This window comes from Papio anubis, chromosome 14, assembly GCF_008728515.1.
Source record: "Papio anubis isolate 15944 chromosome 14, Panubis1.0, whole genome shotgun sequence".
NCBI classification, from domain to species: domain Eukaryota; kingdom Metazoa; phylum Chordata; class Mammalia; order Primates; family Cercopithecidae; genus Papio; species Papio anubis.
This window is the reverse complement of record NC_044989.1, coordinates 105,034,428-105,049,958: the sequence shown is the minus strand read 5'-3', so window position 1 is coordinate 105,049,958 and position 15,531 is coordinate 105,034,428. Positions and strand designations below refer to the sequence as shown.

Genomic DNA, 15,531 nt, shown 5'->3' with positions numbered 1-15,531 from the left:
GTCTAGCTAAAGGATTGTAAATGCACCAATCAGCACTCCACAAAAACGCACCAATCAGCGCACACTGTCTAGCTAAAGGATTGTAAATGCACCAATCAGTACTCTGTAAAATGGACCAATCAGAGCTCTGTAAAATGGACCAAATAGCAGGACGTAGGTGGGGCCAAATAAGGGAATAAAAGCTGGCCACCTGAGTCAGCAGAGGCAACCTGCTCGGGTCCCCTTCCACACTGTGGAAACTTTGTTCTTTCGCTCTTCACAATAAATCTTGCTGCTGCTCACTCTTTGGGTCCACACCATCTTTAAGAGCTGTAACACTCACCGTGAAGGTCCGTGGCTTCATTCTTTAAGTCAGCGAGACCAAGAACGCACCAGAAGGAACCAACTCTGGATATACAATGAAGGACTGACCATTTTTCAATATGCTTCAAGGCTAGACGTGGGAGTTCATCAGTAACAAGCACACCATTTTTCGAATGCTATCAGCCTGTACACCACCAAGCCAGAAATAGCTAAGCAAGGATGTTTGTTAAAATACAGTCACTGTAAGTAGTAAGAACTTAAAATAGCTGATGAATCTTTTTCATATGAAACACACCACTTTAAGATTTTTCTTACCAGATAAAAACTTTACATTAGTATTGCTACCTTAAAATATGCTGCAATAATAACAAAGAAATATTCAACTGAAAACTCATGTTTTATACAAATGGTCTGAATTGTTCACTCGTTATCAGTAAAAACAAACCCCAATTGTTAAAACCCATTCTCCAAGGAAACAAAAACAGAGCAAACAAACAAACCCAACACAAAACATTTAAGTAGCCGGCCCATTCTGGTGTGGCTTTAAATGAGAACAAACACACAATCACCACCTTGTAGTAAGCATATTTATACAAACAACCTGTTTTATATTAGTGACTATTGCTAACTCACAGGTAATCAAGAAGTGGAAACACTGTTGCAAGTTCCCAGGAAAGGCAGCTCACAAGCTGGCATATGTTCTAAATATAGTTCTAGGCTTTTCTCACAACATTCAGACCCAACTAAAGCTCAGTAACCCTCAAGTGAAATTCAAGGGTCCGGAACATTCTAAAACTGCTTATAAAAGCACTTGAGCAAACAAGGGAAATAACCTTTCAGCATTTAACATTGTATTTCTAATAATGTGTGTACCAATTCACTAAAGCGTATGTTAAACTGATATGCTTACAGACATGGAAGGACAGAAAGCAAAGGAGACCACTTGGATTCCAATTTGTCCATTACCAAGGGAAACCTCATCCAAACATTCCTCTGAAGACATCTCAGGCAAACTTATTCCATCATTTATATAGCACTAATGTTTTGTAAATGGTGAGGAAAGCCATTTTCTCAAAGTTGCATTAGAGACATACTAGGAGAGTTTGGACCTGAGCATCCTGTCTGTTAGCAGGTGAGGAACTCATATTTGGAATTGTTTGCTTTAGTAATCCCATATTTAGAAAAAGAATGAATTCCCTGAAGGGGAATTAAAAAAAAAATCTCCAGCTTCTAGTACTGCTTAGCAAATCCTAAAAATTCTGTGTTTGTGAAACAGGAGGAGGCAGGAACCCTTCTAAATAGCTATCAGTCTAAGCCTGGTGAATTATGCAGAAAATGCTGAAACACAAAGGAAAAACCTTAAGAAGAGCTCTGAAAACTCAGTTTCCACGGTGGGTGGGCTTGCCCCATAGCTGATAAGGTGGGAAGTCTAAGCCACCATCATTTCTCAGGCTGATTGCTAAATCAGATCCCAAGTGGTCTCCTTTGCTTTCTGTCCTTCCATGTCTGTAAGTTCACTCTCCACAAAGTAGCTACAGTGACCTTTTACAACACATAAATCAGATGATGTCACTCTGTTTAAAATCCTATACTAATTTCCCATTACACTTAGAATAAAATCTAAGTATCTCCCAGAGTTCCAGGAAGCCCTGATTAACAGTGAGCTCCATGGGGTAGGGAACTCCGGTGGCCTGATCCACTGCTGTATTCTCAGTCAGCACAGCAGCTGGCATAGTTGATGCTCATTAAATATTTATTGAATGGGTGAATGAAGGAGGAAACAGAAAACCACCAAAACACTGGCAGGGTTTGGGCTTTGGATATTATAAAAGACACACACACAGGTAGGTACAGATGTATTATATTAATAGATATATATAGGTTTTTAACAGGAATATTGACTGTGCAATTAAAATGATATATTCATAAATATGTGATTGCTAAGTGGCACTGTATAATATACTTTCATGTTTCATATACCTTTTACTTTTTTTTTTTTTTTTTTTGAGACAGAGTCTTGCTCTGTTACCCAGGCTGGAACATAGCCGTACGATCTTGGCTCACTGCAACCTCCACCTCTGAGGTTCAGGCAATTCTCCTGCCTCAGCTTGAGTAGCTGGTACTACAGGCGTGTGCCACCATGCCTGGCTAATTTTTGTATTTTTAGTAGAGACAGGGTTTCGCCATGTGGGCCAGGCCGGTCTTCAACTCCTGACCTCAAGTGATCCACCCGCCTCAGCCTCCCAAAGTGCTGGGATTACAGGTGTGAGGCCACCATGCCTGGCCTACTTTTGCATTTTTTATAGTTGTGTAAGTCACTTCCAGGAAAAAAAAAAAAAAAAAAAAGCTCTCAGTTTTCCTATTTAGAAAACTAGGACCACTGCACCTTATAGGTATTAAAGTAATACATTTACTACATAACAGCACTAGCCTAGTGCCTGACTCAGCAAGAGCAAAAACGTTCACCTACAATGTATCCAAAAACTCCTTAGTAAATAAGAAAAAGGACAAAGAGGGGCCTATTTAATGCCATGTCATAAGTGAACTGAATACTAGTTCTTCACATTCTTCGGATTAATTGCCAATTTCATTTTTCTATAAAATGTTCATTGAAAAAGATATTTGTGTTTCAGTCCATTTATTGTATGTAAAAAGTTAGGCTGGTTTGCTCAGGCTTCGTAAAGGAACTTTCCCATCAAATCCCCAAATCACATTAGGAGAAATGCCAGATCAGATACGAGGACGCTGCCTGCACCCCGATCCCACTGGTGAGGCAGGTCACTGCGCAGGGGAATGTGGTTACCTGGGAAGCCCATCTCCACCCCGATCCCACTGGTGAGGAAGGTCACTGCGCAGGGGAATGTGGTTACCTGGGAAGACCATCTCTTGCTTCCTGGCTGGGGTTTGTATATTCTTCTCTCTTTGGTCTACTCCACCAGCTGGTGATAAAATCTGGGTATGGCCATCGATGGACAAAGTTCCCTTAAATCTCAAGCCCACATGATCTATATCTCATTTTATCAGTTCACTGAAGTTAAGTTTCTGGTACCAGCACAAATTATAGTAAAAATGTTCTATTTTCCTATATAATGATTCCCTATGTATATGTGTTAGGGACCTCATCAGAAAGAGAGATTGTGGGCCAAGGCAAAACTTAGATATCCCCTTTTTCCCTAAAACGATCTAATGGCACCTCAATTCCACTGTATGGCCTAAAAGTTACTTATTCGGTACATACGTGTGAGGGAGAGAGGGCCTTAGCTTATAATGTGCTGTCTGAGGTACTTCAGTAACTGCTAGTTAGGGAGCCTGCGACAAGTGTTAACAGCACTTTACCGCTACCTACAACATTTTGTTTTTGCTTATTTTCTTCCCAGTTCATCTGACTCTTTTTCCTCTTTCCTGCCCATACCTTAATCTGATAAAATCTGACAAAATCCTTATAACCTGTTTTTCTTTCCACATGGCCCACAGATTTTAGGATCTATCAGAACAGGCCTTTTATATGACTGTGCCTGTATAAGAAACTCATGAACTTTGGTTCAAACTTACTTTGAAAAGACTGCCTGTATTTCCCTCTCATCCTTAAAATCTGGGTGGCTGGGGCGGAACTGGTTTCTCACATCACACTTAGAACCAAAATGTCACCAGGTCATCACAAAATAGAATTCTTTTAGAGTAAGGGTTTAATTATTTTTAACTTTGTAATACATTTAAAAACAAAGAATATATAAATTAGAAAAAAAAAAAAGAAGTAAAAACTTACTGTTATTGGTACATCTTTTGTTCCTGAATTTAATAAATGAAGATTTAAAACTTTTGGTAGATCTGTTAAAATTGAGGAAAAGAAGTATTTCTTTAAAAGGTGTGCTTTTAAACCAAGTTAGAATCTTTACCTTGTAAGATATCAAACTGAAGCTATCAATTTGTGAAATACAATAACATTAATAAAAAGAAACATTAGGTGGTAATTGCTTTACTCATAAGGACACTGTGTATTATAAGAACTGTTCCCTCTTAAACCAGATTTTTGAAAACCCCAAAATATATACTTTTTTTTTTTTTTTTTAATGAGACAGAATCTTGCTCTGTCACCCAGGCTGAAGTGCAGTGGCGCATTCGTGGCTGACTGCAACCTCAGCCTCTCGGGTTCAAACGATCCTCCCACCTCAGCCTCCTGAGTAGCTGGCATTACAGGCGTGTGCCCCCCATGCCCAGCAGACTTCTGTACTTTTTTTTAGTAGAGACGGGGTCTCATCATGTTGGCCAGTCTGGTCTTGAACTCCTGGCCTCAGGTGACCTGCCTGCCTCCACCTCCCAAAGTGCTGGGATTATAGGCATGAGCCATCATGCCCAGCCCCCAAAATATTATTTTTTTAGTGAACTCAGACATTACTAAACTTTTAGCTTTTCAGCAAAACATAATGAAGCAAATTAATAATTTATAATGTAAAAATATATTAAAAGCAAATCTAACTTTTAAAGATGTGGTCTTCAATCTTAACTACATTTTATTATATATAGTGCATATACATCCCAAATTACAAGTACTCTTAGTTTTTCCTTAGTAAAATTCTTGACTTGGTTGTTTTTAATTGTAGAATTTGAATTTTCTGAACAGCTGTGACAAGCTTTTAACATTTTGTCATAATATAATTTAATAACTCATATCTAAACAAAATCCAGAAGTAAAAATCAACATTCAGCATAACTGAATCCATGAGCAACTGGATTGAGAAACTAGAAAACGACTTTCTGCCTCAATCTTCCATTTAGGTGACTTAAATTATCCCACGGCCTTGTTTTGCAACCTGGTAAGCAATGCCACCCGCCTCGGAGGAATGGGGTATAAACTGGTAAAGGCACTGAGTCTAGGTTTGTTCAAGATCATGCGACCCACTGAAATAATGTTAAAGCTGAATTACAAAGTACAGTAGAGCACTGAATACAGGGATTTAAAAAACAACAACGACGACTCCATAAAGACTCTTTTAAAAGATTTTTTACCTTGTGTTCTTAGTGTACCGAAATCTAACATTTCAGTTGAGGAATAAATTCCAGGAGCTTGGAAAAAAGAAAAGTCAACAATTATTGTTCACTTTGCCCGAGTAAAGCTGCACTGAAAACAAAACAACTTTCGATTTCCTCGGTTTTCCACTAACCTGTTGTAACTTCAACCTCAACAGGAAGAATGATAAACTCTGTGCTGTCTGAGGCATTCGTCTTGATTCTTATGAAGGCTGTGTGATTATCGGCTTCTCTAGACGAAAAACTGGCTCTCATCACTCCCTTGGTTTCATAAGGAGGAATTTCCTGACAAGTTAACAGACCACAATGTGGCACAGCGTTTGTAATGGAGCAAAACCACCATATTTTACTGAACTGGATGACACTGACTGAAAGATGAGTATTTTATATACCCATTAATAAAAAATGCATTGCTAATTAAACCAATATGTAACACACACTCCATTTCTGGAGAACTTTAAAATGTGAAAAGCGTGCTGTTTAGAATCTATCAAATATGATACGAGAAGTAGGCAAAGTAAAAGAAGTCAAATGATCTGAAAACAAATTGTCAGTTACAAAAGCCCCATTAAAAGGTAAAACTAACCTACAAAACCAGTTATTTTTTAACATGCTAGTTAGTGGTGTTTGTGTATATAACTCGGTCTTGAAATGTAACCAACAGAAATGTCACCATCAGAGGAAAAGACTTTTCTAGAGGTCCACAAGAACCTCCATAAATGGCTTACACTGCTCTTTCATGGAAAACCTAACAATGCAAAGCTTCTCTAGGAAATCTAGTTTACCAACTGCATTCATGTAAGACAGCAAACATTTTCAGTCCTGTAATGAGAGAACATTTATATACTAAAAGGAAGACTTACTGGAAAAAACATTTTGAGGGGTACTCTCTTTCCTGGTTTTAGAATAACACGGCTCCTTGGGGACTACTGGAATTTCTTCTCTGCACAAACCTTTCAGCATATTTTAGGAGATCCCTGTATTCTAGAGCTTAGTGGGCCTTCACTTAGCCCTACTCTCTTTTTAGTCCCAAAGCAGAAAACAGGAGATTGGAACCCTCCTAGGATCGGAGGGATGGGCCATCCACTCCCCAACTCTAGAGAGTTGCTTTGGTCTCTGGGGTTTTCTCATATACACTCTGAAATAGGCTGGAGGTGAGGTCACAGCCCGCTGGCTTTTTTCTCAGTCTAGGTTTGTAGGAATAAGAATTACTGTATCTTTTTTTGCAGCCACTAGGACTATAAAAACATTATGCTATTCTCTGTTATCATTCATTATCATTCTTGACTATTTAAAAATCTGAATTCTCTATTTATTAGATACCAATTATATTTCACAGGAAGTTCTTAGTTATTCTGTCTAGAAGCATAATATATACAGATTCAATAGTCTGAATTTAATCCTCTGAAGCATTGCTTTATAAATGATTTTTCACTCAAACACCATAATTTCAAGGTGAAACATTTTTGTGAAAGGACATAAACTGTCCATTGCATATTTCTTTTTGCTACTGTGTTTATATATTCTGAGAATTAACCAAATTAGTGGCTGATAAATTTGTTTCTAAATGTTTATATTAACATCCTAAACACGTAATCTCCACATCTCTTCCCTGGTCAAGACTGGGGTCAGAAGACAGAATCAAGAGGCTGTGTGTGTGTAACAGCAGTTAATAAAGAAACTCTGATTCTCAAACCTTATTCCTGGTGGTAAAATTTGTGTTCCTCCAATTACAGATGAGCAGTGATCTGAGTGACCTGGGTATGGAACTGAATTGACCACAACTGGCTTCTCCCTCTTGGATTAAAGCATGTAAACATTTTTAAAACTCTCATATGGCAAGAACCTTTACAAATAAGGTTCTCTTACATATCTTTAATTTGGTTAATATTGTTAAATATTCAACAATATTGAATGTGAACATAGATCACCTTCAAGAATTAAAAATTTTCTAAGTCATCACAGGTGCTTGCCTAGGTTCCCTCTGCAAGTGCCATCTCCTTTACCAATGGTGAATATGAACGTTCAATTACTTACCTTCAAAAACAAAACAAAACCATAATGAATCCTTCCTACATTTTTTTAATCCTTTACTTTTTTCATGTGTAAAGCACATCATAAATTATCAGACTCAGAGACAACTTTACCCATATAATTCTGAGAAAGAATAGTTGAAGTTACTTTCCATGTAGTGGGGTAGAACTCCCACCAATTTTATTCACTGCCCTTTCCAAAAATTACTACTTATATTCCTTCCTCACTCTCTCCTCCAATTTTCGTATATACTTGACATAAATTAACATTAAGACAATGATTAAAGAGAAGTCATCCATATTTGTTCAGCCTATAAGGAGTTAAGTATTTTCCAATTTAAGAATAATTGGTTTCATGGGAGCACACACAAGAGGATACTAGGTTACAACTCACCCACAGTTTTCTGGTACCTCCTTGTTGACCCGTTGGGAGTTCTAAGTGAAGGTCTCCTCCACTAGAGTACATTTCTACAACCTGGGGCAAAAGAGCACACGATGGCTAAGTTCAAAGTCATATTCTCAAAGCATGTGATTGCTATTACAGAGAAATAATTCTGACATCCTAATTGTTTATCACAAAACATTCAAAAACATTTAAAGATATAAATGTAGGATATGTATCATATCACTAAATTCAGTGCTCCGTATGTGTAAGCAATAGTGGTATTTTTAATTAAGGTAACTTTGAAAATTTTACTTAGAAACAGTGTAAGTATAATAGTTGTTCCAGGGACCAGATTTTAGAAGTAACAGGATACTTTTTTTTTTTCCAAAGGGAATAATTTACAAAAATTACCAAGTTTTGGAAACATAAATTTTGTATTTCTTATAGTAACATAAAGTGCTTCTTTATTCATACATTTATAACAAGATCCAGCAGTGGATCTATCGTAACTGTGAAATGGTGAAGAGTGTAAATATTATTTTGAGATATATACAACTCTTGTGGAACATGAAAATATGTGGTTTCTACTGGAAGCAAAAATATTTCTGTGGCTTATGCGTAAGCTTATGATTTTTTAAAAAAATAGCTTTATTATCATTGATGTAAAATAAACAATACCTACTTAAAGTATACAACCTGATGAATTGTGTTTGGGCATAAAACCATCACTGTAATTAAGATATTAAATATATCCGTTATCACCAAAAGCTTCCTCATGCCTTGTGCAATCATTCATCCTTCTCTGTCCCTTCTTACTTTTCTAGGCAACCACTGATCTGCTCTCTGTCACTTCAGACTAGCTCATGTTTTCTGGAGTTTTATGTAAATGGAGTAATAGCGTATATACTCTGGTGTCTGGCTTCTTTTGCTCAGTGTAATTATTTTGGGGTCTACCACATTGTTTATGCATTAATAGTTCACTTCTATTTGATGACTATATTGCAGTTTTTCAATCCACACACCGAAGGGACATCTGAGTGGTTTCCAATGTCTGGCCATTAGAGAGAAAGCTGCTGTGGACACTGAGTACAAGTATTGGTGTGGACATCTGCTTTCCTTGCTTTTGGGTAAATATATACAAACAAAATGGGTCATAAGGCAGGAGACTTTTCTTTAAAGGTAAGTTAACCCTAGCTCTTAAAAGAAAACATACAGTTAATTCAATTACATTTGGGGTGAAGCTACGAGAAGGGGTGGAAAACGTTCACTTGTTTCATCACAAGAAGTCCTCCAGGAGTGAACAAAAAAGGACAAAGCAAGAAAAATGGCAATTCTTCAGTATAAGCTTAAAGGTTTTTTGTTTTTTTGTTTTTTTGAGACGGAGTCTCGCTCTGTTGCCCAGGCTGGACTGCAGTGGTGTGATCTCGGCTCACTGCAAGCTCCGCCTCCTGGGTTCAAGCGATTCTCCTGCCTCAGCCTCCCAAGTAGCTGGGATTACAGGTGCATGCTTCCACGCCCAGCTAATTTTTGTATTTTTCGTAGAGACGGGGTTTCACCATGTTGGCCAGGCTGGTCTCGAGCTCCTGCATCGTGATCCACCCGCCTTGGCCTCCCAAAGTCCTGGGATTACAGGCGTGAGCCAACCCGCCTGGACCCTTAAAGGATTTTTTTTGTTTGTTTGTTTTTTGGTGGGGGCTGGGGAGTTGCTGCTGTAAAAGTAATGCATTTACAAAAGACTGATAAGCTGTAGATTTTGTGTGTATTATTACTTGCCTCCTGATTTATTACAGTGCTCATCTATAGTGCTTACTGTATTAATAATAACAGCACCTTAACTGAGAGGAGGACTGTAGAACTTTTTCTGGAAAACCAGAAAACATCACATATTATTTCATTAATCTTTCCAGTATCAAGCAAACAAGCATAACAATGCTTGAAAACAGAAGATTAGACCAGGCACAGCGGCTCATGCCTGTAATCCCGGCACTTTGGGAGGCCAAGGTGGCGGTGATTAACTTGAGCCCAGGAGTTGCAGTCCAGCCTGGGCAACATAGTGAGACTCTGTCTCTGCAAAAAAAAATAAAAAACATTAGCCAGGTGTGGTGGCATGCACCTGTAGTCTCAACTACTCAGGAGACTGAGGTGAGAGGATTGCTTGAGCCTGGGAGGTCAAGACTGCAGTGACCCAAGACTGCACCACTGCACTCCAGTCGTGCCTGTAAAACAAACAAACAAACCAAAAAAAAAAAAACAAAAAAAAACCCCCAGAAGATTAAAAAGTCGCTTACTGATAACAGAGCAAATCAATAAAGAAATAGAGACAGAAAAAGTCTAAATTACAAAGTCAAAGAAATAATTACATTAAAACTAGGAACCTGACACATTCTTTATTTTTAGTCCAGTGCCATTTGTTCTAATTTAGTATAGTTTAGGAAAAAAAGGAAGCCAAGCATTATATACAGAATATATTATGTGTAAACAAATTCCCAAAATAAATGTTTCTGTGCCCGCATGCTTGCATGCACACAGAAAGGTCTAGAATGACACATACAAGGTGGCAAAAGTGGTATCCATGAGGAAGGGCCTGGACTGCAACTGTGCTGTCTATGCAATAGCTATCAGCTACATGTGGTTATTTACATTTAAATTAGTTGAAATAACATTTTGGCCACCCTAGCAGAATTAAAGAGCTCAACAGTCACACGTAGCTAGCAGCTACTCTTTTGGACAGAGCAGGGAAAGAACTATTCCATCATCACGGAAAGTTCTGCTGGACAGCTGGACCGGGAAGCAGGAAGTTAAAAGGGACGTTTTTGCTTCACTCATGTTTGAATTGTTAATATTTTTTTCCTGAGAACATACTCATGTGTTTATGTTGTATAATCAACAAATCATATGCATTTTCTCATTTTACAATATTTTCTTATTGTAATATTGACAAGACTAGTGACACAAAATAACACTGGACTATGAGGTTAAGAACGTCTTCCCAGGTAAACAATCTATATTTGATTTTAAGAGAGCAGCTTTGGTGTTCCATTTGCTCTCTTGTGTAAATCTTGAATTAAAATGTTTTAACTGGAAAAAGACTAGATGAATTGAATTCAAAGTGATCACTGTGCTGGGCGATAGCTTGATAACTCCAAAGGCTGAGGAGAAAAGGTACAGACTGCAAGGCGATTCCAGCAATTGTAGACTGACCAACATCTGTTGAATCCTGCAAGCTCCATCCTTGTGGTCTGGCCACCATAATGAGGCAGCAGCCTTGGGGTGTAACAGCCCTTCTACGGCAGAGCGGGCAACTCATGCAGCCGGGTCTACCAGAGTAAGAGGTCAGGCACAGTGGCTCATGCCTGTCATCTCAGTACTTGGGAAGCTAAGGCAGGAGGAATGCTTGAGGCCAGGAGTTCAAGGCTCCAGTAAACCATGATCATGCCACTGCACTCCAGCTTGAATGACAGAGGGAGACCCTGAACCTGTCTTTTTTTTTTTTTGGAGTCTCACTCTGTCACCCAGGCTGGAGCGCAGTGGTGTGATCTCGACTCACTGCAAGCTCCGCCTCTCGGGTTCACGCCATTCTCCTGCCTCAGCCTCCCAAGTACCTGGGACTACACACGCCCGCCACCAAGCCCGGCTAATTGTTTTGTGTTTTTAGTAGAGACAGGGTTTCACTATGGTCTCAATCTCCTGACCTCGTGATCCGCCCGCCTCGGCCTCCCAAAGTACTGGGATTACAGGCATGAGCCACTGTGCCCAGCCTTGGGAAAGCAGCAAGAATTTCGGACGTTTCTATATAGCTTTGTAATAACAGCCAGAACAGGGAAGCTACACCATTACCTAAAGTATCAAAAGGACGTAAACGACAGAAGGATAGTGAGGATAAGAGGGAATACTTCCCACCTGAAAAGCAGGACATAAGAGCAGGTTTTTCTGTGATGTAGACATCCAGCTACAAAAATTAAAACTGGGGCAGAGTACTTTTATCAGTAGCTATCTTCACCCAGATGTTGCCAAGTGTTGGGGAGTGATTTCTTTCTTGCTGCTTTCACTTATCATTTCTAAGCATTTCACTATTCAGGCTCTGAACATTTCCCCCGGTTCTTCCTCATTTCCCCTTCCGTTGTTTACCAACAGTTATACCAGGGTGGTCTGGGACAACTATTTTAGTTGCCAAAGCCCTACACTTAACACCAAATACAGTATTTTCCCTCCACCTGTCATTTTCAAGCTGCTTTAAGTCCTTCAGTGTTGGTCCGAAAGAACTCTGGCATCCTGGACTATTCTAGAAAGCATTCGCATCTACTTTTAACACAGACAACACAGCTAGAAGCCACCGAGGCTGCACACGTCACACACTTAAGACCCTAGGATGTAAGGCACAGAGTTCAGAAACTCTCTGAAGGGATGACACTGGCCACTCCCACTGTGAAAGACACAAGGAGCTGGTGAGGAGGAATCTCACACTTGAAACAATTACTACTAGAAGATTACGTAAGACAAGAAGTTGCATTTTTTAAATAAAAAACAAGTTTGCTTTTAATCATAATTTTATATTACCCTTTCCCTGGATTTTTTTTTTTTTTTTAAATTTATTTATTATTATTATACTGTAAGTTGTAGGGTACATGTGCATAACGTGCAGGTTTGTTACATATGTATACTTGTGCCTTGTTGGTGTGCTGCACCCATCAACTCGTCATTTACATCAGGTATAACTCCCAATGCAATCCCTCCCCCCTCCCCCCTCCCCATGATAGGCCCCGGTGTGTGATGTTCCCCTTCCCAAGTCCAAGTGATCTCATTGTTCAGTTCCCACCTATGAGTGAGAACATGCGGTGTTTGGTTTTCTGTTCTTGTGATAGTTTGCTAAGAATGATGGATTCCAGCTGCATCCATGTCCCTACAAAGGACACAAACTCATCCTTTTTGATGGCTGCATAGTATTCCATGGTGTATATGTGCCACATTTTCTTAATCCAATCTGTCACTGATGGACATTTGGGTTGATTCCAAGTCTTTGCTATTGTGAATAGTGCTGCAATAAACATACGTGTGCATGTGTATTTAGAGCAGCATAATTTATAATCCTTTGGGTATATACCCAGTAATGGGATGGCTGGGTCATATGGTACATCTAGTTCTAGATCCTTGAGGAATCGCCATACTGTTTTCCATAATGGTTGAACTAGTTTACAATCCCACCAACAGTGTAAAAGTGTTCCTATTTCTCCACATCCTCTCCAGCACCTGTTGTTTCCTGACTTTTTAATGATCGCCATTCTAACTGGTGTGAGATGGTATCTCATTGTGGTTTTGATTTGCATTTCTCTGATGGCCAGTGATGATGAGCATTTTTTCATGTGTTTGTTGGCTGTATGAATGTCTTCTTTTGAGAAATGTCTATTCATATCCTTTGCCCACTTTTTGATGGGGTTGTTTGTTTTTTTCTTGTAAATTTGTTTGAGTTCTTTGTAGGTTCTGGATATTAGCCCTTTGTCAGATGAGTAGATTGCAAACATTTTCTCCCATTCTGTAGGTTGCCTGTTCACTCTGATGGTAGTTTCTTTTGCTGTGCAGAAGCTCTTTAGTTTAATTAGATCCCATTTGTCAATTTTGGCTTTTGCTGCCGTTGCTTTTGGTGTTTTAGACATGAAGTCTTTGCCCATGCCTATGTCCTGAATGGTACTACCTAGGTTTTCCTCTAGGATTTTTATGGTATTAGGTCTAACATTTAAGTCTCTAATCCATCTTGAATTAATTTTCGTATAAGGAGTAAGGAAAGGATCCAGTTTCAGCTTTCTACTTATGGCTAGCCAATTTTCCCAGCACCATTTATTAAATAGGGAATCCTGTCCCCATTTCTTGTTTCTCTCAGGTTTGTCAAAGATCAGATGGCTGTAGATGTGTGGTATTATTTCTGAGGACTCTGTTCTGTTCCATTGGTCTATATCTCTGTTTTGGTACCAGTACCATGCTGTTTTGGTTACTGTAGCCTTGTAGTATAGTTTGAAGTCAGGTAGCGTGATGCCTCCAGCTTTGCTCTTTTGACTTAGGATTGTCTTGGTAATGCAGGCTCTTTTTTGGTTCCATATGAACTTTAAAGCAGTTTTTTCCAATTCTGTGAAGAAACTCATTGGTAGCTTGATGGGGATGGCATTGAATCTATAAATTACCTTGGGCAGTATGGCCATTTTCACGATATTGATTCTTCCTATCCATGAGCATGGTATGTTCTTCCATTTGTTTGTGTCCTCTTTTATTTCAGTGAGCAGTGGTTTGTAGTTCTCCTTGAAGAGGTCCTTTACATCCCTTGTAAGTTGGATTCCTAGGTATTTGATTCTCTTTGAAGCAATTGTGAATGGAAGTTCATTCATGATTTGGCTCTGTGTTTGTCTGTTATTGGTGTATAAGAATGCTTGTGATTTTTGCACATTAATTTTGTATCCTGAGACTTTGCTGAAGTTGCTTATCAGCTTAAGGAGATTTTGGGCTGAGACAATGGGGTTTTCTAAATATACAATCATGTCATCTGCAAACAGGGACAATTTGACTTCTTCTTTTCCTAACTGAATACCCCTGATTTCTTTCTCTTGCCTAATTGCCCTAGCCAGAACTTCCAACACTATGTTGAATAGGAGTGGTGAGAGAGGGCATCCCTGTCTTGTGCCAGTGTTCAAAGGGAATTTTTCCAGTTTTTGCCCATTCAGTATGATATTGGCTGTGGGTTTGTCATAAATAGCTCTTATTATTTTGAGGTACGTTCCATCAATACCGAATTTATTGAGCGTTTTTAGCATGAAGGGCTGTTGAATTTTGTCAAAAGCCTTTTCTGCATCTATTGAGATAACCATGTGGTTCTTGTCTTTGGTTCTGTTTATATGCTGGATTATGTTTATTGATTTGCGAATGTTGAACCAGCCTTGCATCCCAGGGATGAAGCCCACTTGATCATGGTGGATAAGCTTTTTGATGTGTTGCTGAATCCGGTTTGCCAGTATTTTATTGAGGATTTTTGCATCGATGTTCATCAGGGATATTGGTCTAAAATTCTCTTTTTTTTGTTGTATCTCTGCCTGGCTTTGGTATCAGGATGATGTTGGCCTCATAAAATGAGTTAGGGAGGATTCCCTCTTTTTCCCTGGATTTTAATTTCTAGGCTGCCATCACCAAAAATTTATTTCCAGAAATAAACTTGAACTGTTTTAAAAAACATGGATATTGGGCCAGAAGGTGTTGAATTGCAGGGGAAAAAAAAAAGCAGCCTTGTGTAGCTAAAAACTCTTCTTTAAATGCAGAGCTGCCTAAACTATAACACCAGAGAAGCCACAGTCATTTTAAAAATGATTCCAAAAATTCAAAATCCAGACCACTGTATTCCAAAATTCAGACTACAGCAAGCTGTACTGAAAGTAACAACCCTCTTCAATACATCTACAAAACCCTATTATTTTAAATAGTCTTGGAAACTGTAGCAAACTGAGATTTCACGCTAAGACATTAATTCCCACCAAAATGAAGCTTATTCAAAATCAGCATCATTAACTCACCTGTAAAGGCTCACTGTGAGGGTTGTGGATGTTTATTATAGGTGAGAAACTACTATTTACAGGGACTCTGGCCCCAAGGAATGGCCTCAATCGATATGGATTTGGAACTCCAACACCAAATACCTGTTTCAGTGGAGGAAAAAAATGCAATTTTAGTTGTTTTTAAAATTAATATTTTTAGTTATAACTCATCTAGGGAGACTGGCAAATTTGATTTATATGGAAAAATATTAAC

At 38.8% G+C, this 15,531-nt stretch overlaps 1 protein-coding gene across 4 annotated transcripts in view; it reads right to left on the bottom strand.

Annotated features, from left to right (window-relative positions):
* Positions 1-15,531, bottom strand: part of TMEM131 (transmembrane protein 131) — a 252,616-nt gene that overhangs the window by 72,574 nt on the left and 164,511 nt on the right. For 3 of the 4 annotated variants that reach the window (XM_003909005.4, XM_009184705.4, XM_021925076.2), the window contains 5 exons: positions 15,297-15,419; positions 7,759-7,839; positions 5,466-5,616; positions 5,311-5,367; positions 4,070-4,131 (listed from right to left, as the gene is read on the bottom strand). In XM_003909005.4, coding sequence (XP_003909054.1) covers positions 4,070-4,131; positions 5,311-5,367; positions 5,466-5,616; positions 7,759-7,839; positions 15,297-15,419 — 474 coding nt within the window. The remainder of the gene's footprint in view (positions 1-4,069; positions 4,132-5,310; positions 5,368-5,465; positions 5,617-7,758; positions 7,840-15,296; positions 15,420-15,531) is intronic. The other variant, XM_009184706.4, reaches the window with a different exon arrangement.